This window comes from Bos indicus, chromosome 10, assembly GCF_029378745.1.
Source record: "Bos indicus isolate NIAB-ARS_2022 breed Sahiwal x Tharparkar chromosome 10, NIAB-ARS_B.indTharparkar_mat_pri_1.0, whole genome shotgun sequence".
NCBI classification, from domain to species: Eukaryota; Metazoa; Chordata; class Mammalia; order Artiodactyla; family Bovidae; genus Bos; species Bos indicus.
In genome coordinates, this window is record NC_091769.1 from 85,327,081 (window position 1) to 85,351,707 (window position 24,627).

Here is a 24,627-nt window from a genome sequence, read left to right on the forward strand (position 1 = left end):
CTACATTTTTTACATTTAAAAATTTTTTTTAATTATTTTTCAGAAGAAACAGTCCTATAATTCTAGCAGAAAACAAGAGTCTAGTTTATATGATCTGCTCATATCCCATAAACGGTGTCTTTTCTAATTGCACCTATTGGGGCAGTTAGCATGGGTTTTAATGCTACTCGTTAGAGCTTTATTTAATTTGTATTGGCCTTTTAATTAGTGATGGGCAATTTTGTATGAATTGCTAATTGATTACAATTGTGGAAATTACACACAAAGCTGTTTTGTCACTGCAGCCTAGAACAGTACAAAATTAAAACAGGATCTGCTTTAGCTACTAATCTAAAAGGAATGCTCAAGAAGTATTATTTTAGTGGTTTTGGTTTGTATTCCAGTCTGGTGTTGGTTTTAACTCTGAGAAGAAGGATTGTCTTTTAGCTCACTGAGGTCCTCAGTTCTACTCCATTAAGGGCCACTTTTCTGCCAATCAACAAGCAGCGTCCCAGGGATTGATTTTTGTTATGGTGGATTGTAATGGCTGCCTAGTGACAACATTTCCAACTCTTTTATGTAAACAGAAAGCAATCAAATAAGTACTAATCCAAGGATTACGTGGATCCAAATCCCGTGGCCAAGAGGAGTCTCTGCGTGTACGTCCCTGGCTCTTTGCCTTCTGGTGGCCAGCGGCTGTGGTCCTGAAGGCACTGCTTGTGCTGCCGGTAAGACTGCAGTGTGCTAAGACCACAGCGCTCCTGCAGCTCCTGAATGGAATTCAAAAAGACACTTACATTTCCATAAATAAATTAGGAATTCAGTGGTTTCTTCGGGCTAATCAGGGCAGGCTGATAAACCTTGCTTGCTGTTTAATAAATGAATTGTGACTGATTACCTATTAATATGGACGCCTCAGGAATTCACCCAGGGGGAAGCAAAGCAGTGAAATAGAGAGGGGCATGGCCCCTTGGGAAATCAGGGCTTCATGTTTGCAGCTTAAATATCTCTGTGAAGTATCAATAAGGAGGTAATTGAATTTTGAACACAAACATGAGTGCCGGATGGATGAAAGGGGGAGGGGGATCTGAGCATCTCTTTTCTGCCCCTTCATTCTCCCCTCCCCTTTTCCTTAGAGACCACTCTAGTGAAGATAGATGCTAAATCCATTAAATAAAGATTAGACTCTGTCGTAGTAGAAAATGGCAGCTTAGCTAGATCCCTGGGCAAATTGGGGCCTTTTGCAATACAGAAAATTAAAATATACATTTTTAACAAGGGTGCCCTCTTCCTAGCAATAATGCCAGGCTAGCTTGCGGCACTGGTGCCTCCTTCAGATTGGCTTTTGTTTGGGCAGATCACTTTCTCTTGTATTAATGCCAGTCTTTTCTGTATTCCTGGAGCAGAAGGGGCTGGGTTTATTTATTTATTTTTAAAGCTTCAGTTGAGGCTTTTCCTCTAGCATCCTGCTTGCTTGTAATCAGAGGAGTGGGAAGGAGATTAGTGTCCCATGAATTGACGGTAGATAAATGTTCCCTCCCCTTAACTGGTGGGTCCAGAAGAGCCCAATCGCTTGTATCTCAGGGATGATTGGAGACTGTACAGACAAGCAGGGAAAAAAAAAGGCTTACAGACTGAAATAAACATTGATGTTTTAGATGCGATTTTACTTGGCTTTATTTCCTCCTCTAGATAAGGTTATTGATTTGCTTTGTCCTCCTATTTTAAGCCAGATAAAGTCATATTAATGTGGAAAAAGAAGAATTGGCATTATTTGGTTACAGATCATAATACTTACCCATTTTGAGCAATAACAAAAAACAAACATTAAGCCTTAAATACTGCTGTTTCTTTATGTGAATACTCAGGATTGTCTTTTTGGACTAACCCTTATTTATGTGTCAGTCTGCAGTTCTGATAACCCTTTCCTAAGGCTTCAGTCAATCAGTCAACAACTGTTAATTGAGCATCTGTTAGGTGTGTGACCTTGTTAGTTGCCACGGTCAGTGGTGAAAAAGTATCCTCTACTATTGCAGATACTTCTTAAAAAACAAAGCCAGTTATGTCATACTTCTACTTATTCTTTGTTCTTTGGCTCCTTGGGTCTTACAAGATAAAATTCACATTCCTCGAGCCTTCACAGAAAGACTTTGCTAACATCAACCTGGTTTTTCCAGTTTTATCTGGAAAACTACATATCCTTTAAGGCCATTTCAAATCCTACCCTCTCCTTATAATGTCTCCCTGTTCCCTCAGGCAGAGTTAATTTTTGTTATCACTCAGTGTGAGTTCCATAACTCAGGATTTCCTATGGAAGAAAAAATGTGTAACTTCTTAGTCTCAGTAATTAAGGATTTTGTGTATCATTTGCCATGTGGTTTTGCAAATGTTCCCAATTCTTTGTTTCAACTTCAGAGGTATCTTAATGATCAAATTTTCAATGATTTGTTCTTATGACACTTCACCTTATAATTTAACTTAGTTAGCAGCAATTTGTAATGGTAAAGAGGAAGGAAAATGTCTCTTTGCTGTTCTTATCATCGTTGTTGTTGTTTAGTTGCTAAGTCATGTCTGACTCTTTTACAACCCCATGGACTGTAGCCCACCAGGCTCTTCTGCCCAGGGGACTTCCTAGGCAAGAATACTGGAGTAGCTTGCCATTTCCTTCTCCAGGAGATCTTCCCGACTCAAACTTGCATCGCCTGTATTGGCAGGCAGATTCTTTACCACTGAGCCACCAGGGAAGCCCATTCTTACCATTACTAAGCTTCAGCTTCAGTATTGGCATGACTGAAGCTGAAGCTCCAATACTTTGGCCACCTGATGCTGGGAAAGATTGAGGGCAGGAGGAGAAGGGAGCTACAGAGGATGAGATGGTTGGATGACATAACCATCTCAATGGACATGAGTTTGAGCAAGCTCTGGGAGATGGTGAAGGACAGGGAAGCCTGGCGTGCTGCAGTCCATTGGGTCACAAAGAGTTGGACATGACTTAGCCGCTGAACAACACCACCATTTTATTTATCTCTAGAGAACAGAAATCAAACTTATTTAACCTGATTGCCACAATTTACAAATGGCCCTTAATGATTTTGAATGCTATTCCTCAAAGCCAAATACCTTCAGAATTTCTTAGTTCTTCACACATTGGAAGTTACATTGATATTGTACCCAGATGGTTACAGTTTTCCTTCCATTTCTCTTTCACCTTTGCTTCCTGCCAGTTTGCTTAGCCCCAGAGTTCCTTCCAACCTTACTGACAACGCAGGCTTGTTGGGCCATGGAAATGAGCATTTAAAGGCTCTTCAGTCCTGGTGGTTAGATCTCAACTATTTTAGGTTTTAAGACTCATTTAATACTAACAGATTAATGCAAATTAAGTGTGTTTTCTCTTTGTACTAATACTTTTCAGTGTAGATTATATATTTTCATTTAATTTTAAGAAATATTTCTTTTTTCTTTTTTTTGGTCATGCTGCATGGCTTGCAGGATCTTAGTTCCCTGACCAGGGATTGATCCTGTGCCCTTAACAGTGAAAGCATGAAGTCCTAACCACTGGACTTCTAGTGAAGTCCCTGTAAGAATGATTTAATGCTAGGAATTCTGAGGTAAAACAGTCTCACCCAAATTATGCCTAAAATTTTCAAGTAAAATAAAGAATATTATTGACTTTATGCCTTTAAGACAAGACTGTCTTGGTAACTCCCTTTCCTAAAGCTTTCTGGTGATCTTAGCATAATCTTAATTTAATAAATTATTTCTTTCCTCTTCTATGTATACAATCAGCCCTCCATATCCCTGGGTTCCATATGTGCAGATTCTTCCAACCACAAATTGAAAATATTTTTTTAAAAAATTTTTCTAGAAAGTTCCAAAAAGTAAAACTTGAATTTGCGGCAACTGTTTATATAGTATTTATATTGTATTCACAACTATTTACATAGCATTCATACTGTATTAGGTATTTATATCTAGAGATGACTTAAAGTATACAGGAGAATGTGCATAGGTTTTATGCAGATACTAAACCATTTTATATAAAAAGCTTGAGCATCCATGGATTTTGGTGTCCTAAGGGGGTCCTGGAACCAATTCCTCAATGATACCCCTTGATGACCATACATAGCACAGTACCCTTAGAATTACCTGTGGTATAATGTTGCTACTTAGGCAGTTACTGATTTAAGCTTCTGTATGTGTGTAGGTAATGCTCAAGTGTCTCTCTTGTTCAGGAAGATACTTTAGCTGTGGATTTTAACCTAAGCGTCCACGAATCTCCTGAAATTATAAACAAAATTGGATGTGTGTACATATACATGTATATTTTTCTGCAGAAAGTATCCATGACTTTCACTAGATTTTTTTAAAGGTCTCCATTATGGGTTGAATTGTGTTCTGCTAAAAAAAGGTGCATCAGAGTCCCAAAACCTCTAGTATCTCAGTTCAGTTCAGTTTAGTTATTCAGTCATGTCCAATTCTTTGTGACCCCAGGGAATGCAGCATGCCAGGCTTCCCTGTCCCTTACCAACTCCCAGAGTCTGCTCAAACTCATATCCATTGAGTCAGTGATGCCATCCAACCATCTCATCCTCTGTTCAGTATCTCCAAGTATGAACTTACTTGAACATAGGATCTTTACAGAAGTAATCAAGTTAAAATGAGGTCCCTAGGGTGGGTCCTAATCCAGTTTGACTGGTGTCCTTATAAAGGGGGGAAATTTAAACAGAGGCAGACATGTAGAGAGAGAAGATGATGTGAAGAAACACAGGGAGGTGACAGCTGTCTAAAAGCTAAGGAGAAAGGCTTGGAGCAGACCCTTTCCTCATAGCCCTCTGAAGGAAGCTACCCTGCTGCCCCCTTGATTCTGGACGTCCAGCCTTGAGAACTGTGAGACAGTAGTTAAGCCACTCAGTGTGTGGTGGTTGGTTACCACAGCCCCAGCAAACCAATATACTGTGAGTCACGTTGCTTTTGTCTGCAAATTACAGAAAGCCCAATTACCATGGTTTAAAGGATAAAGGTGTTCTGTGTAACAAGAAGTCCAGAGATGCGTCATTTTTATGGTTAGTTAGTTCACTGACTCACCATTAACATGAGAGCACTGTTAGTTCCATCTTTCTGCTGTGCCATCTTTGATGTGTTGGATTCCTTCTAAGTTTGGCTTCCATCATATTTACTAGACCGCTACTACAGTTTTTGACATCATATACCAACAATAGGGGCTTCCTAGGTGGTACTAGTGGTAAAGAACCTGTCTGCCAGTACAGGAGACATAGGAGACACTGGTTTGAATCCCTGGGTCTGCAAGATCGCCTAGAGGAGGGCATGGCAACCCACTCCAGTATTCTTGTCTAGAAAATCTCATGGACAGAGGAGCTACTGTCCATGGGTCATGAAGAGCTGAAGATGACTGAAGCGACTTAGCATCCACATGCGCACCAACAATAGTATCCTAAGGTAGAAAAGGGAATTATGTCCCTCTGGCCCCCAGTCTTCTTATCAGTGAGAAAAACCCGAGAAGCTCTGAAGGATATTTCCCCTCACATGCTGCTGAATGGCATTAGTCACATTCCTGTGCCTAAATGAATTTCTGTCAGGAGAAATGAGGCTAGCACGATTGGTTTGGATGGACCAGTAATGGTTCACCCTTGGGGACTGGGAAGGAACCCAGTCTCCCCTAAGCACATGATCACCCTGTACCTGAATAAAACCAGGGTTTTAATAACAAAAATGGGAGGAATGGTTATGAGTAGACACAGCTACGTCTGCCAGTCTGTGACCCCCAAAAAGTTAAAAACCACTGGCTGGTTTTAAGACAGCTTCCTAAAGTGAGGTACATAATCAGAGTTAAACTCAGTTCAAGTATCAGAGTACTGACCCATGTTTAAGAATTTCTAAGTTAATAGTAACTGAAAGGGCTGTTTTTTTTTTCCCTTAATCATTCGGTATGATTATTTTGTACCTACTATATAGATGTACTCTGCTGAGCACAGGGTTATAGAGAAGAACATTCTGGTCCTGAGGTAACAGTTTATTAGAGAGCACTAGGGAAAGTTCGGAGAAGGCAATGGCACCCCACTCCAGTACTCTTGCCTGGAAAATCCCATGGATGGAGGAGCCTGGAAGACTGCAGTCCATGGGGTCGCTGAGGGTTGGACACGACTGAGCGACTTCACTTTCACTTTTCACTTTCATGCATTGGAGAAGGAAATAGCAACCCACTCCAGTGTTCTTGCCTGGAGAATCTCAGGGACGGGGGAGCCTGGTGGGCTGCCATCTATGGGGTCGCACAGAGTCGGACACGACTGAAGTGACTTAGCAGTAGCAGTAGGGAAAGTTACTTATTTCAGACAGGATCAGAGAAAGTAATCCTAAGTAGTCTTTAAGGATGGGCAGGGAGTAGGTGGGGGTGAGGGTGGTGATTGCTGCCCGGAATGGGTAAGGAGTAGTCTGGGCCTAAGCAGCAGGAAATGCAAAGGCCCGAGGTATGCCACATTTGGTGAACAGCTGAGTAAAACAGGAGATGAAGACAGAGACCACTGGGCCACCAGGGAAGTCACTCTGTATTTGTAAATGTACAAATCCACATATAAAGGACGTTCTGGTATTCTTAACTGCTGGATGATAATAGCTGTGCGAAGGACTGTTTATAGATCCAAACACTCTTCTCTCTCTGAGTTTATAACCTCTACAGATGGAAAGGAATTAGGTCCCCCAAGGTGGCTGCTGTTGTTAGCCCAGATAAAAATCTTTGTTTCTTCACTGTTAACTTCATGTAGCCCATATGCATATGGAGGTCTTGAGATCACTAGGTGAAATTTATTTTTTATATTAATTATTCATAGTAAAGAGAAAGAGCTTACCTTTTGTACATCTTTATCACTTTTCTAAATCTTTTATACTTTAGACCATACTGGTTTTTACAAATCCCTCTAGTCTACTAAGTATTAATTAACTTACTCTTTACTTGCCCAAGCACTAATGGAAATACTGGATTATAACCAATCTAATACTCTCCAGACATTCTACCAGACACTTTCCTCAATGTGATTTAAAGCAGTTTATAATCACTCCTTGCGGTCTTGAGGCCAGTTTTCAATTCATGAGACTCATATATCCTGGCTAGTTTTAATTAATTTTGCAAGGAAGATGCCAGGAGAAGCAGTATTAAATGCTTTCTTATAATCAGGTTCTTTCATCTATTGGGTTCTTGTCAGCCACTAATCTTGTAATTTTATCACAGCAAAATCCAAAACTTTTTCTGCAATAGTTTGTTCTTTACTCTTGCTCTTCAGTGCTTGATACTCATGGTTTGGGGAACCTTATATTTATGGTTGTCTTGCTCAGAATTGATGTTGGGGAATGTCTCTAGATTTGTAACAGTAATTCCTAGAATTCATTTTTTAACATTAGGATTTGAGAATCGCCTTTACTTGGCATCATATGCATTCTGTTTATTTGGTCTTTTGGGGTAATTGTATCAGCCAGAATCTAGTCAGGAGTAATTTGAATAGGGAAATTTTTAAATAAAGAATTATTAACTAGTTGAAAGGTAGTTCACTTAAAGGGGTAAAAGAAGACTGTAAGGTGAGCAAGAAAGCTCCTACTCTACCTCCATCGCCCTCTCACCCCAGGTGCAAGGATAGTGAACATAGAAGAACGTAGAGAGATGTCCTCAAGGCAGAGATTCAGCCCTCTGAAGAAAGGACCTTCTGCCTACTGCCAGAGGGTACCCTCCTGGTGAATGCAGAAGCAGCTGCCCAGGAGGTGGTGAAGAATCTTAGCTTGGGGGCACTGGCAGCCATTGGCAAGATGAATATTTCTGGGACACCCCCCGCCTCCATGCCAACCTGCTTGTCCTGCACAGAAAAACCACACATTACAAGAAGGAAGCAGCTTCCCCGGTGGCGCTAGTGGTAAAGAATCTGCCTGCCAGTGCACAAAATGCATGAGGCACAAGTTCAATCTCTGGGTTGGGAAGATCCCTTGGAATAGGAGGCGGCAATCTGCTCCAGTATTCTTGCCTCGAAAATTCCACGGACAGAGAAGCCCAGCAGACTACAGTCCATGGGGCTGCAAAGAGTCGCACACGACTGAGTGACTGAGCATAATAAGGAAGAAAAGTTCCCTTCTTGCAGTCTCTCACCTCTGTTGGCAAGCTGAATGTCAAACCACTGGACAGGAAGCATGTAGCCTGCTACAGAGTCCAGCACCGGTATTACAAAGCAGGGCAAAGAAGGGGAATTAGGAGCCTAGAGGCAGTAAGTGAATAACTGGCATGGAGAGTGAAAGCTTTGTGAAAAGTTAAATCTTACAAAGTAAATGATTTCATTTTGCCTCATGACTAGTTTTTGTGTTGGCTCAGTTCAGTTCAGTCACTCAGTCATGTCCAACTCTTTGCAACCTCATGAATCGCACTGACTCTTTGTGACCCCATGAATTGCAGCACGCCAGGCCTCCCTGCCCATCACCAACTCCCACAGTTCACTCAAACTTATGTCCATCGAGTCGGTGATGCCATCCAGCCATCTCATCCTCTGTCATCCCCTTCTCCTCCTGCCCCCGATCCCTCCCAGCATTAGTCTTTTCCAATGAGTCAACTCTTTGCATGAGGTGGCCAAAGTATTGGAGTTTCAGCTTTAGCATCAGTCCTTCCAATGAACACCCAGGACTGATTTCCTTTAGAATGGACTGGTTGGATCTCCTTGCAGTCCAAGGGACTCTCAAGAGTCTTTTCCAACGCCGCAGTTCATAGATATTAATTTCTCTCCAAGTAGAATACACCTGTAATTTTTACAGTTGGCTGGGTAGTGCTTACCACCTAAACAGTGCCATGTGAGCCAATGATTGACCTAGCTATAAATGTCCTGTTGGCTACCTTTTACAAAGGGGTTTAATAAATATTTATCAATAGGTTTTAACAAACTTTCCCCCCCAAAAGAATCTGATAGTAATTGGAAGACAAATCATGAATGTGAATAAAAGATGACTTTTATCCTTTTAATCACTTTGAATTTTCCTAATTTCTTTTATGACTGTCTTCTCATCATTTCATTTTTCTTGAGTTGTTATACTTCTCTCCCAGTTGTTTTTAGCCACACTGACCCTTCCTGTTCTTGACTTCTTTTAGCAACCAGTTGTTATTGATGCTTGTTGTCCCAGCTGAATTGTAAGAGCCTTGGTGTCTGGGACCATACTTTATGTTGCTTTTGTATATTATAAACTAGTTGTGTCCAAAAGCCTGTTGAATAGATGGAATCTTATTTACAAATGGGAAACAGAAACATAGCCATCAAATGGATACTTCCCCATTTTGTCTTCATTGCTACTTTTTCAGAAGCTATCCTTGTTCTTTAGAAGGACTATAACTAACACTAGGAATGTAAAGACAGAACCAAGGTAGGAGTGGGGAGCTTGACAAAACAGTTGGAATCATGGAGAAAACTGGAAGTATCTATAGTGGAAAATAAATTTAGAAAGAGTGCTTCTAGGGTAATGATGGTTTTAATGCACACATTTGTTGTCCTTCCCTTCCCAAACCCTCCAAAAAAAAAGATGTAATCCCATAAAGAGAATAGAGGTCAACAACAGCAAAATTTTGGGAGCTGGTAGGCATGTGAACCTAGGAGACCTAAAAACAATTCTGAAGTGAGAAAAGCCAGAAATGAAGCCAGTCTACACTTCACAATATTCCAAGGAGATGGAATATTGTGGTGGAGAGAGGGATAGTTTAAATAGGGTGATTAATTAAAGTCTGTTTAAGAAGGAGTCCGATGCCTACGTCACCTGCTTTACTCTACCCCACGCAGATAAAAGGTTTATTTTCTAGAGATGATAAAACAAAGTGGTTCCTCAACTAGAACCAACCAAAGATGGAGGTTCTGTAGTGAACTATGCCCAATGTAGGCTGAGGTTCCCCCCTCCCTCCACAGCCAGGCTTTCACCCTTCAGTCTGAAGGTTGGAAGAGACTGCTGGGAAATCTGACCAGCCCAAGAAGAATAAAAGCACTGATATCGAAAGTTCTACAACTAAAAAGCCTGGTCACACTGCAGTGAAGCTCAGTTGACATGCCCAACTCCTACACTCAGACTTTTCAAGCAGCTTTTTAGTTTTTTGTTCTTACATGTGAAAAAACAATGAAAGATTATTAACATTGGAGAAAAGCCCCTAATATTTTTAAAAAAGACCTAAGACAGCAAATGGAAAAAATCAACTAAGAGACAATAGCATATGCTAATCTGTCTAATTAATATTCTCAGACAGATAAGGTATTGCAAATGTAGTAAGAACAGATGCTATTAAAAAGGACCATACACGATGCACGATATTGGATGCTTGGGGCTGGTGCACTGGGACGACCCAGAGGGAGGGTATAGGGAGGGAGGAGGGAGGAGGGTTCAGGATGGGGAGCACGGGTACACCTGTGGCGGATTCATTTTGATGTTTGGCAAAACTATACAATATTGTAAAGTTTAAAAATAAAATTAAATTTAAAAAAGAAAAAATAAATAAATAAAAAGGACCATACAGAGAACAGGAAAGAGCTCGTGGAAATTTAAAAATATGATAGAAATTAAAAACTCAAAAATTTTCAGAGTTAAAGTTAAGGAGATCTTCAAAAAATAGAGCAGGAATACATGAATGAAAGAGAAAAGATAACCAATCTATCAGAGCCCAAAATCTGAATAATAAAAATTCTAGAAAGAGAGAAAAAGACAAAGGAAATCGCTAATGAAATACTTCAAAAATAATTTTCCCCAAATTGAAGGACAATACATTTCTGGTCTGAAAGGTTGTGACAGGTACCACCAAAATAGATGAAAATAATCCAGGGCACATCATTTCATGATTTCAGAACTCTGAGGGAAAAGAGAAGATCCTGAAAGCTTCTAGAGAAGACAAAAAGCAGGTTGCATACAAAGGGTAGAAGTCAGTGTCTTTAACATAGAGACCATTGGAGCAATATCTTCAAAATTCTGAGGGAAAATTATTTTCAACTTTGAATACCAAATCAAATGAAAAGATGAAATAAAGACATTTTTCCACATGGAAGATCTCAAAAAATCGACCTCCCCAAAATTCTTGTGCACTATTGGAAGTCATGCACCAGCCAAACAAGGGAATAGGCCAAGAAAGAAAGTGACACAGGACACAGAAAACAGATGAGAGAGGAGGAATCGAGGTTGGTTGCTGTGGACCAAGCCTAGAGGACAGACCATCCTGGAGACTTCTTCAGGAAGAGGAAATTGATAAATTACGTGATACATCTCAATATCTTAAGATTGCAACAATAGGCAGTGAGTCTGTGGTTGAACTTGAGATAAATATATAGAAAACGAAGCAGCCTAAAAAACTCAGGGAAAACAAAAAATATGCAAGAAAGGAAAGGTAATCATAGTTGATTTTATGGCTTAGCTTTAAGTAGCTTTTATATAATCATAATAATGTAGAAAGTGAATGTTGATCTAGATGAAGTACAATATATAACTCTCAGAAGGTAGGAGATAGATGCTTGTATTGTGAGGAGTTAAGGTGGAAGGATGGGACAAGGAAGTCAATCATCACTTTCTATAATGGGAGAGTTCTATAGATAGTGCCCCAAATTGAAAAATCAAGAAATAGTAATACAAGCATATTATTTAGTCATGTAAAGACAAGGGTATATAATCGGCTAAATAGCGTAAAAATGGTTCCCACTGAGGGCTACAGTTTTTCATAACAAACCTTATAGAACTTTATTTAATGTTTTGAGATATGTATATGTATAACTTCAGTTTTTTTTTTAATAGCTTAATCATTAAAAATAGATGAAATATGTAGTAGAAAGGACAGAGACTATGTTGTAACATTTAGAGAGAGAAAGCTAAGTAATGTTTAATAGGAAAATAAGTGGAAACCAAAACAGGAAATGTATATAAATAGGCCAAATATAAAGGATCTATACTTCCGTTTGCTGATGAAAAGGAAGCTAATTACTTTGAATGAAAATATGATCGCTTACATATTTACAGTTTTTGTGTTATAAAATCGCATGCCCAAACTGACTATAATCCAAAATAAGTAATTCACAGTTTTAGGGTAGGAAGCAATTGTATTTCTACCCCATCATAAGAAATAGAGCCCAAAACTCACACCCTTAGCAATAAATTGGTGACACAATTTAATTAGGAGTTTCACTCCTTTCCATCTTTCTCCCCTTGATATAAGTGGTACTTTTTTGAGTGTTTAGTTGGATTACAGTCCAGTTGGGGGAAAAAAATTAATTTTATGCTAATTTCCATTATTAGGGTCTTCATTTTAAATATTGACCTCTGGTAACTGGTAGGTTTTGGTGGGTGGAATTTTACTTTTTAACATGTCATTGAACTGTACATTTAGCACTAGGTCTGGGTGATCTCTCTGGAGAGAATGGAATTGATGGATCCTTTTCCTGTCAGTCCCTGATGACCTGTCAGGAGAGCAGGTGTTGCTTGGATGGCTCATGTATTCAGGAGTCATAGTGCAAATCTGATCAAGGCATATATTTCCAAAACCACTCAGGCTAGTGTCTCTCATGGGGAAGAAGCCAACGTTGGCTTCCTATGCTTTAAAAAAAAAAAAAAATGAAAAAGAAAGAAAGAAAAACTAATTATCAACCTACAGCAAATGTCATTCAACTCAAATCCCTGAAGGATAAAGGCGTAGGTGACAAATGTTCCTGGAGAGAGAGTTGAGCTGTCACTTGTCTTCTTAATGGATCATCCATGTTTGGCTATAGAATCACATGCTGTTTCTCCTTATTGTGTGTTTCATCTGAAGAATTACTGAATATCTGCAAGTACAAAAGAATTGCACAATTTCTATAAACCTCTTGGGTTTGAACAGAACCTTAGTGTCAAGAAAGATACGGGGTTAGTTTTATTGCTCTTAAAGTATTCAAGGAACAGCTGTCATAGTCTTTCCAAAAACAACAACAAATAATACACCTATTTTTCCTTACTTTTGATTAGGTTCATTAAATCCCATTTAGTCTGCATTGACTAAACAAGGGCATTTATCCACGTCCTGTTCCAGAGGACAGAGTTAGGAATAATGCGGAGAAGTTAAGAGGTTTTTTACCTTTGTTTTTGCCACAGTATTAAAGGATGTACTCTCCAAATGTCCAGAAATTAAATGGACTCTTAAGAAGTAGCAAGTTTCCCATCATGGGGAACTCTCAGGCAGAGCTCTGCAACCAGCTCTAGAATATTACCAGATATTGTTTAGAATTAGTTGATCTCTATTCTTTTCAACAGTTAAGAATTAAGGATTCTGTTCACAGTTATCAATTGAGCTTATCCTATGCTCTATGCTTTGGACACTGTTAGATTCTAAGTGAGTGAAGTGAAATTGCTTAGTTGTGTCTGACTTTGCGACCCCATGGACTGGAGCCTACCAGGCTCCTCCCTCCATGGGATTCTCTAGACAAGAGTACTGGAGTGGGTTGCCATTTCCTTCTCCAGGGGATCTTCCCGACCCAGGGATTGAACCCGGGTCTCCCACATTCCAGACAGATGCTTTAACCTTTGAGCCATTGTAGGGCCTCAAAAATAAAGTAGACGTCTGTGAATAAGTCATCTCCCAGGGAATGACATGCATGTAATTAAATAATTGTAGTTCAGTGTAAAAGAAGTTTGTGGTTCATGGCTGACATGAAGAAGGGAATAAACAACAATGCCTGTGTGTGGTTTCATAGAAGAGAGACACTTGAATCTGAGTCTTGAAGAGTGCTTAAAAATTTGCCAGATGGATATAAAGCAATATAGGAATACAGAAGAAATTGTGGGCCGGTCTAAGTAATTTAAATAATGTACCTAGGCACAGAGGTATAAATTCAAATGGTACACTTAAGGAAATGCCAGTGTCCCTGTGTACCTGGAGTGCTAGGAGACTAGCAGGAGATGACATTGTTCATGACCGGGCTCCATGAGTGACAGTACCTTTTCTGAATTAGTCATCATTGTATCCATATTACCTAGCATATAATGTTAATAAATGCTTAGTAAAAATCTGATGAACAAAGAAATAAAGAGGTAGACAGGGGCCTTGTAAACATGAAAGAGGAATTAAAGACTATTCTGAAGATTGTTGGGAGTAACTGAAGATTGCTTTTTAAACCAGGAATAATACGGTTAGATTTGGCTATAGAAGTTACTTTAGCTGTCATGTGGAGAGTGATTTTGTAAGAGAGTAAAGTTGAGATTGGAAGATCAGTTAGGTTATCAGTAATAATGCAGGGATGAAATGGAAAAGACCTAAAGCAGTGGTGAGGCAATAAATGTGACTGAAATGAGACTTTTGGGTAACAGACTGAGCAAGATTTGGTGACAAGTTGAAGATGGGAGTAAATGGATCCAGCATGATCTTCCCAGGTTTCTAATGTGGGTGACTTGGTAGATTTGCTCCCATTGCGTAGAACTGGGGTACAGAAGATAAAGGAGATTTGAAGGGGAAAGATAAATAAAACCAGTCTTTAACTTCCTGTTGTGGCAGTTTTGAGATACTACTCTGAATTCCTTTTTTTAAAAAAATTTTTTTAGTGTAGCTTCCAGGTCACCAACATTTTTCTTATAACAATGAAAATTGAATACAGCACTCTATTTGGGGACTGATCCCTGAGCAGTGTTGTTTCCTTTGATCTGGAATCTGCATCTAATAATAGAAACTAAGATTTTTATTTCTTGGTTAGCATTTGCATCTCCTGGATTATCTCAAGATGAACTCGAAAATCTACTAAAAACCTCAGGTTTTCAGTTATCAAATCATGTGTCCCTCCTGTCCTGTATGGTTTCTTTAAAATTAAATATCTGATTTTAGATTTGTCCAACAGCCTTTTCTAGCCTCATTAATTTTTGTACACTTCTCTGACTTCTGGGAAGCTGTACTTCTAGGCTGTATGCTTTCCTTTGAATCTTCACTTGTGAGTATTTCTGAAGATGGTACCTCATTTCTCTTTCCCAAAGCACCATATGACTTTGTCCATTTCTTGGCTGCCGTATGGAATGCCTTGGCCCCTCCTTTCCACTTGTGCACATCTCCTTCACACTTGACACCTGATTCAAGCTTAATGCTGTGAATTTTTAGTCCTTACTAGTGCTGTTTCCATCTTTGGACTCCTGTAGTATTAATACTTAATCTTTTCCCGTCTATGGCACTTGTCATACTTTGTCTTAATGGTTGTTTATTTTGATCTACTATAAACATTCTTAGAATATCTTCTGTATTATCAAAATTAGTCTTTGTAGGAGAGAATCAAGTTTTTATGTTATAGGTTATTTGCCTTGATAACTTAGTAAGTTCTTACAAAGATAGGTGAATAGCTTACAGAACCTCCAGAAAACTCTATGTTCTTAAGATTTTTATAGGTTTCCCCAAACTATAAAATATAAAACTTGAAATTGTATGTGTATATTTATATATGTAGCTATTATGTAATAGTTTGAAATTCCATTGTACCTTTCAACTAGGACTTTCATTACATTAGAAAGCTTCTTGCTGCCCTCTTGTGAAAAGCTAGGTAATACGGCCTCTAGGAGGCCAATTAACACTCCTCAGAAAATTTAAGTATTTTTCATCTAAATTACACTAAGATGAGCCCATTTCACATTTTTAGAATTTTTATATCTTCTACAGATTTTCAAGTATAATTACTGATGAGCTTTTCTTTTTTGTGTTTATCTGTGGTGAATATAAATTTATTTGGTTACCTGTCAGAATTTATAGTGCTTTTCTTGCCAAATTACGAACCTCAAAGCAAAAGAAAAAAGTAATTCTTGGTGAGATAAACTCTAAAGTATCCTCTTTAACATTTTAGAAGTTACTTTGGGGTTTAAATGTTCCATTTTCTTTCTGATTAAATACAGAAGAGATTGAAAAGTTACAGAGTGGTGAAGTTTTTCTTTTTGATAACATAAGACTTGATAATAAAAATGAATAATTAATAGTACATACCATAAGCTCACTTCCACTGTATAATCATAAGGGATTTGATTTAGGTCACGGTGGAAGTGAGAAATAGATTTAAAGGACTAGATCTGATAGATAGAGTGCCTGATGAACTATGGACAGAGGTTCGTGACATTGTACAGGAGACAGGGATCAAGACCATCCCTATGGAAAAGAAATGCAAAAAAGCAAAATGACTGTCTGGGGAGGCCTTACAAATAGCTGTGAAAAGAAGAGAAGTGAAAAGCAAAGGAGAAAAGGAAAGATATAAGCATCTGAATGCAGAGTTCTAAAGAATAGCAAGAAGAGATAAGAAAGCCTTCCTCAGCGATCAATGTAAAGAAATAGAGGAAAACAACAGAATGGGAAAGACTAGAGATCTCTTCAAGAATATTAGAGACACCAAGGAAACATTTCATGCAAAGATGGGCTCAATAAAGGACAGAAATGGTATGGACCTAACAGAAGCAGAAGATATTATGAAGAGATGGCAAGAATACACAGAAGAACTGTACAAAAAAGATCTTCACAACCAAGATAATCACAATGGTATGATCACTCACCTAGAGCCAGACATCCTGGAATGTGAAGTCAAGTGGGCCGTAGGAAGCATCACTATGAACAAAGCTAGTGGAGGTGATGGAATTCCAGTTGAGCTATTTCAAATTCTGAAGGATGATGCTGTGAAAGTGCTGCGCTCAATATGCCAGCAAATTCGGAAAACTCAACAGTGGCCACAGGACTGGAAAAGGTCAGTTTTCATTCCAATCCCAAAGAAAGGCAATGCCAAAGAATGCTCAAACTACCACACAATTGCACTCATCTCACACGCTAGTAAAGTAATGCTCAAAATTCTCCAAGCCAGGCTTCAGCAATACGTGAACCGTGAACTTGCAGATGTTCAAGCTGGTTTTAGAAAAGGCAGAGGAACCAGAGATCAAATTGCCAACATCCGCTGGATCATTGGAAAAGCAAGAGAGTTCCAGAAAAAACATCTATTTCTGCTTTATTGACTACACCAAAGCCTTTGACTATGTAGATCACAATAAACTGTGGAAAATTCTGAAAGAGATGGGAATACCAGACCACCTGACCTGCCTCTTGAGAAACCTGTATGCAGGTCAGGAAGCAACAGTTAGAACTGGACATGGAACAACAGACTGGTTCCAAATAGGGAAAGGAGTACATCAAGGCTGTATATTGTCACCCTGCTTATTTAACATATATGCAGAGTACATCATGAGAAACGCTGGGCTGGAAGAAGCACAAGCTGGAATCAAGATTGCCAGAAGAAATATCAATGACCTCAGATATGCAGATGACACCACCCTTATGGCAGAAAGTGAAGAGGAACTAAAAAGCCCCTTGGTGAAAGTGGAGAGTGAAAAGTTGGCTTAAAGCTCAACATTCAGAAAACTAAGATCATGGCATCTGGTCCCATCACTTCATGGCAAATAGATGGGGAAACAGTGGAAGCAGTGGTAGACTTTATTTTTCTGGGCTCCAAAATCACTGCAGATGGTGATTGCAGCCATGAAATTAAAAGATGCTTACTCCTTGAAAGGCAAGTTATGACCAACCTAGATAGCGTATTGAAAAGCAGAGACATTACTTTGCCAACAAAGGTCTGTCTAATCAAGGCTATGGTTTTTCCTGTGGTCATGTATGGATGTGAGAGTTGGACTGTGAAGAAAGCTGAGCGCTGAAGAATTGATGCCTTTGAACTGTGGTGTTGGAGAAGAGTCTTGAGAGTCCCTTGGACTGCAGGGAGATCCAACCAGTCCATTCTGAAGGAGATCAGCCCTGGGATTTCTTCGGAAGGAATGATGCTAAAGCTGAAACTGCAGTACTTTGGCCACCTCATGCGAAGAGTTGACTCATTGGAAAAGACTGATGCTGGGAGGGATTGGGGGCAGGAGGAGAAGGGGACGACAGAGGATGAGATGGCTGGATGGCATCACTGACTCGATGGACGTGAGTCTCAGTGAACTCTGGGAGTTGGTTATGGACAAGGAGGCCTGGCGTGCTGCGATTCATGGGGTCGCAAAGAGTCAGACATGACTGAGCAACTGAACTGAACTGAACCATAAGCTCCCCTTCTCTTCCTTCCTCTCCTAAGTTTGAATAATCTTTAGTCCTTTTCCTTTTTTAAAAACCCAATCATCTTTCTGCAAACCACAGGAAAGATAATAAGCATTCTGGATTTATTGTTGTTTTTCAGTCGCTAGTCGCATCTTGACTCTTTGTGACCCCATGGACTGCAGCATGCCAGGTTTCCCTGTCCTTCACCATCTCCCAGAATTTGCTCAGACTCACGCCTGTTGAGTCACTGATACCATCCAACCTTCTCATCCTATGTCATCCCCTTCTGGATTTATGCCTGTTGTTAAAATCCATATGATATACATAAAATCAAATGAATTTCACTCATAAATGAATTAGTTGAGCAATTCTGCTCAACTTGAATAGCAGTAAAAACTATAGAAATTGATATAAACTATCTAAAATAAAATAAAGCATGAAGAGAAAAATGCTGAAACAAAATTATATATCAAGCAGTCTAACATATATGTAATTGGAGTCCCAAGGAATGGAATCCAGAAAAAAGTATGTAAAGAAATAAGTGTCCAAAATTTTTCCAAATATGATATAAAGAAGGTCATTCAAACACAAACATGAAGAAAACTGTACCAACACGTATCATAATTTGTTGAGTAATGAAGAATGATAAAGAGAAAAATCTTAAAAGCAGGCAGAGGAAAAAAAAAAGACATGTAGAGGAAAAAAGAATAAAAGACTTCTCATCAGAAAATATGCAAAGTAGTAATAATGGAATGAAATCTTTAAAATACTGCAAGAAAAAATCTTGTCAACCTAGAATTCTCTATTCTGCTAAAATACTCTTCTATGATAAAGGCAAGATAAAGATATTTTCTAGACAAACAGAAGCCATGATAATTTGTCTCCAAGAAACATACACTACAGGAAATGTTTAAGGGCATTCCAAGCATAGCTGACAAATCAATAATAGAAATATAAATAGAATACTAAAAAGTGCCTTGTTGATCCAAAAGGAGACTGGAAAAAAGGAACAAATAACATATGGGACGAATAGAATTACCACCAAGATGATGAAATCATAAATATAAATCATAAATGATCAAATGTACTTGAAAGTTAAGAGTGTAGATCTTAAATGTTATCACCACATACACACACACAATTGCCATTATGTGAGGAGATAGAGATGTTACGTAGTCTTACTGTGGTAATCATTTTTCAATATATACATGTGTCTAATTATCACATTGCATACCTTAAACTTACATACATGTCAAAAATAGCTCAATAAAGATGGAGGAATATATAAATGGTCTAAACACATCAATTAAAAGATAAGGATTATCATTGGATAAAAAAACAAGGCTCAACTATATTCTGTATATAAACTTAAATACAAATACATGGATATAAAACTTAAATATAAATACATGGATACATTAAAAATAAAAGGATAGAAAAAGATATTCTATGCAACATTAATAAAAAGTAAGCTGGAGTGACTATACCAACATCAAAGTAGAGTTCAGAGCTAGGAATATTACCAGGGAGCAAGAATAGCATTTCATAAAGGATAAAAGGGTCAATACATCAGAAGAGAAGAGCAGAATCAGTGAATTCAAAAAAACCATTCTTTGAGAAGATAAAGTGGATAACTGTCTCGATTGACCAAGTAAAAGAGAGAAGGCACAAATTACCAACATCAGAAATGAAAGGAGGGGTATCATTTCATATCCTACAGACACTAGAAGGATAAGATAACTTTATTCCAATAAGTTTGATAACTTGGTTGGAAAAGACAAATTTCTTGAAAGATGCAACTTTTCAAAATTGACTCAAGAAGATATGGAAAACTTGAATAGCTCTACATCTAATAAAAAAAATGCATTTGTAGTTAAAAACCTTTTTACAAACAAAACTTCAGCCCAGATGGCTTCACTAATAAATTCTATTAAATTTTTTTTCTTCCAGTTTTTTTGAGATATAATTGACATATGGCTCTGAATAAGTTTAAGGTATACATTTTATGTACATCATGAAATGATGACCACAGTAAGTTTAGTGAACATCTCATATAGATACAAAATTATAGTAAACAATTAATGAAGAGTTAAATAGAGAGGGAGAAAGTATTTCCCAGCTCATACTATGAGGCCAACTTAACAGGAAAATCAGACAAAGATTAGAAAATCAAACTACAGATACTACCTCATGATCACAGGATACAAAAATCCATAAGAAAATGTTGACAAGTCCATTCCGGCAATATACAAAATAATACATTATGATGGAGTAACTAGTAAAATAAGGAAAGACAGAAATCAAAGGCATACATTTTGGAAAGGAAAAAGTAAAACTGTCTTTATTCATAGATGACATGATTGTTTACATAGAAAACTACGGAATCTGCCAAAAAGCTGCTGAAACAATAAGTGAATTAAAGCAAGATTTCAGGACGCAAAATCAAACTACAAATATCAAGTTTTATTTCTCTAAACCAGCAACGAACAATTGGTAAATGATTTTTTAAAATAAATACGACATGAAATTCTTAGGAATAAATTTAGCCGTGTGTGTGTAAGATGTGTGTACTGAAACCTACAAAGCATTGCTGAGAGAAATTAAGGAACTAAATAAATGGAGGTGTACACCATGTTTATGGATCAGAAGCCAAATATTGTTATCATTTTAATTCTCTCTAGATTTATCTATGTATATTCAGTGCAATTCCAATCAAAATCCTACCAAGTCTTGTTAAGAAATCGAAAGCTAAATGATTCTAAAGTTTATATGGGAGTTCTAATCCTGTCTCAACCACTTATTAGCTGTATAAACTTGGGTCAATTATTTAACCTCTCTGTGCCTCGTTTGTAAAATGGGAATGGTAAATGGCACCCATTTATAGGATATTGTGATGATTTTAAATAATAATGAGTTAAGTGCTTTGAAGAGTAACCCAACATATAATCACCATTAAGAAATGTTAGTCATTGTGGTTCAGCACAGACTCTTCACTGGGTGCTCTAAATTTTGAACGATGTAGAATAAACATGTTAACAAGACAGTGATGCCCAGTTAGGTGGAATTTAACTGGTGGAACCAGTTAGGGCTGAGCAGGTTCTATGTAATGTGTGGAGCAGGTTACAGTTCATTTTGAGCAAGAGGTGAGAAGTGTAGCGTCAAGTCAGTACCAAGGAAAGATGGCACTAATTAGAACAAGTAAGAACTTTGCTTTGCAGATATATTAACAATGTAAGGATGTGTTCAGATCAGAAAATGATCCTACTCAAATGGCTACACAGGATTGAAGGGCAGTGAAGTAACTAGTGAGACAATTATGGAGACTTTTACGGTCTCTGTGAGAAATTATACTATACAAATCACTCGTGTACTGAGTTTCTGAATTTTTTAATCTCTTCAAAAGATGAGACTGCATAAGAGTGAGCGTTACTAATCCTGTATGAAGTTGTATTCAATAAATACATACTGAATGAACCAGTTGACTTCCCTGGTGGTCCAGTGGTTAGGACTGTGTTTCCAACACAGGGAGCGCAGGTTCAGCCCCTGGTCAGGGACCTAAGATCCCACATGCCACATGGCATGACCAAAAAAACAAAATAAATTTAAACATTTTTGTTTGCTTACTATTATTTATTTATTGAAGTATAGTTGATTTATAGTATTGTGTTAGCCTCAGGTGTACAGCATAGTGATGCAGTATTTTTGTAGGTTATATTCCAATATAGGTTATTGTAAGATAATGTATATAATTTCCTATGCTAAGGAAATGGGAATGTGTTACTTGCCTTTTTTTATTGATTTCTTTTTTAAATTTATTTTTAAACTTTTTATTTGGAGGATAATTACAATGTTGTGTTGGTTTCTGCTAGTAATGTGAATCAACCATAAGTATACACATATCCTCTCCCTCTTGAGCCTTCGTCCCACCACCACCCTCTGATTCTACCCGTCTAGGTTGTCACAGAGCAGCAGGCCGAGCTCCCTGTGTTATACAGCAACTTCCCACTAGCTAGCTGTGTTACACATGGTAATGTGTGTATTTGGATGCTGCTCTCTAATTCGTCCCACCCTCTTTCCACCAGAGTGTCCATTGTGTGGAAAGTCCATTATCCACATTTGCGTCTCCATTCCTGCCCTGCACATGGGTTCATCAGTACCATTTTTCTAGATTCCATACATTAAAAAAATCCGTATTCTTACCTACAGAGACTAGCACAGTAGTGAGCACATGAAAAGTCTACAATTAAATGCTTTTGTGTAAGTGAAATTATCTACATTGTTCATCATCTGTGTTAGGATTGCTAATTCATTTGTTACATTTAGCCAGTTATTTACGTGTACTGAGGATTACTTAAGTTTTCATAGAAATCTTAATCTTTCAGTCCATGAATTTTGATAGGTTTAAGTATATAGCTTTGTTAAATATTTCTGCATTTAATGCATTTGCACTAATCTAATGTACTTACATTAAATTTAATTGCATTCTGACTCCCTGGGATGAATATTTAGTCATTAAACAAAAGGAACATTTTTCAAATAGTTATTCATAATGTCTAAGTAATCCAAGTACCATACTTATTTTAATTCAAAATATATACAGTGTCTTTGCTTTTAAAAGTTCATCATAAATACAAATTCTGATATTAATCTGAAATTAAACAGTTGAATTTAATGAAGTATATATTTTATTGAAGTATATTTGATTTTTTAAAATCAGGAACAATTATTGGTTAGATTTTCAGTCAGTTCTTTACCAAGAACAAAGTCAGGAGGAAAGGGCTATTTTTCTTTGTGCCTCAGGGTAGAGGTAAAAACTGAATGCCTGAGCCTTTAGTAGAGAAACCCAGGTTCTGTTACCTTGTTTCTTCACTGTGTGGAGTCTCTCTATCATGAGTTTCACTTGAATTCAAGAGGTTTTTTATACTCCTGAATTTAAATTTTGCACAGCTGTTACACACCACTGATTTTAATGAAAACAGCATTATTGAGATATTTTACACAGACTGTAAAACTCATCCATTTGAAGTGTACAATGAGTTTTTATAAAGTTGGCACAAAAGTAATTATAATTTTTGCTTTGTTGCAATTTGGCCTTTGATATTGAAATACATCCTAAATAAATGTGGTTATGTTATATATCATTTTAATACGTATTTCTCGCTTTGTGTTTTTTTGCTAATGACTTATCACTTGCTGTTTATTTTAGACTAGGGAAAAGATGTTAGACAAATACCAAGTTCAAGCAGTTTTCTTTCTTTTTTCTTAATATATGTATTTATTGAAGTATAGTTGACTTAGTGTTTCAGGTGCATGCCTAGGTGATTCAGTTACGCACATACACAGATATTACTTTTCAGATTATTTTCCGTTACAGGTTCTTATAAAGTATTGACTATAGTTCCATGTGCTGTACAGTAAACCTTTGCTGCCTGTTGCGTATCTATTTTTTTTAATTAGAAATCTAGCATTCTGTTCATACTACTAAGTCAACTAAGTGGAATCAAAATGTTATAGATTTTTTTAGTTGGGCCAAAATTCATAAGTTTTCTAAAGTATATGTATTATATATACTATTTATATATATATATGTATACAAAAGGTTTTCTACTACATCAAGCAGTTTTCTTATTCAAGTTCAAACTGGGTGATAAAGCAACAAAGACAACTCACAACATCAACAGCGCATTTGGCCCAGGAACTGCTAATGAACGTTCAGTACAGTGGTTGTTCAAGACATTCTGCGAAGGAGACGAGAGCCTTGAAGATGAGGAGTGTAGTGGCTGGCCATCAGAAGTTGACCACATCCGAGAGGATCATCAAAGCTGATCCTCTTAAACCTACAGGAGAAGTTGCCAAAGAATCAACATTGATTCTACAGTCATTTGGCATTTGGAGCAAACTTGAAAGGTGAAAAAGCTTGATTGATGAATGCCTCGTGAGCTGACCAGAAATTTTTTTAAAATCATCGCTTAAGAGTGTTGTCTTCACTGCCTTATGATCCAGCAATCCCACTGCTGGGCATACACACTGAGGAAACCAGAAGGGAAAGAGACACGTGTACCCCAGTGTTCATCGCAGCACTGTTTATAATAGCCAGGACATGGAAGCAACCTAGATGCCCATAAGCAGATGAATGGATAAGAAAGCTGTGGTACATATACACAATGGAGTATTACTCAGCCATTAAAAAGAATACATTTGAATCAGTTCTAATGAGATGGATAAAACTGGAACCTATTATACAGAGTGAAGTAAGCCAGAAAGAAAAACACCAATACAGTATACTAACACATATATATGGAATTTAGAAAGATGGTAACAATAACCCTGTGTACGAGACAGCAAAAGAGACACCGATGTATAGATCAGTCTTATGGACTCTGTGGGAGAGGGAGAGGGTGGGGAGATTTGGGAGAATAGCATTGAAATATGTATAATATCATGTATGAAACGAGTTGCCAGTCCAGGTTCGATGAACGGTACTGGATGCTTGGGGCTGGTGCACTGGGACGACCCAGAGGAAGGGTAGGGGAGGGAGGAGGGAGGAGGGTTCAGGATCGGGAACGCAGGTATACCTGTGGCGGATTCATTTCGATATTTGG

General features: G+C 38.0%; 1 protein-coding gene across 10 annotated transcripts in view; it reads left to right on the top strand.

Moving 5' to 3' along the window:
* The window catches only part of LIN52 (lin-52 DREAM MuvB core complex component), a 113,045-nt gene that overhangs the window by 64,583 nt on the left and 23,835 nt on the right, over window positions 1–24,627 (top strand). Inside the window, exon 6 of one of the 10 annotated variants that reach the window (XM_070797862.1) lies at window positions 567–24,416. The exons of the other annotated variants lie outside the window; for them this stretch is intronic. Coding sequence (XP_070653963.1) covers window positions 567–568 — 2 coding nt within the window. The 3' untranslated portion in view covers window positions 569–24,416. Of the gene's footprint in view, window positions 1–566; window positions 24,417–24,627 lie in introns of those variants that run through there. 10 annotated transcript variants of the gene reach the window in all.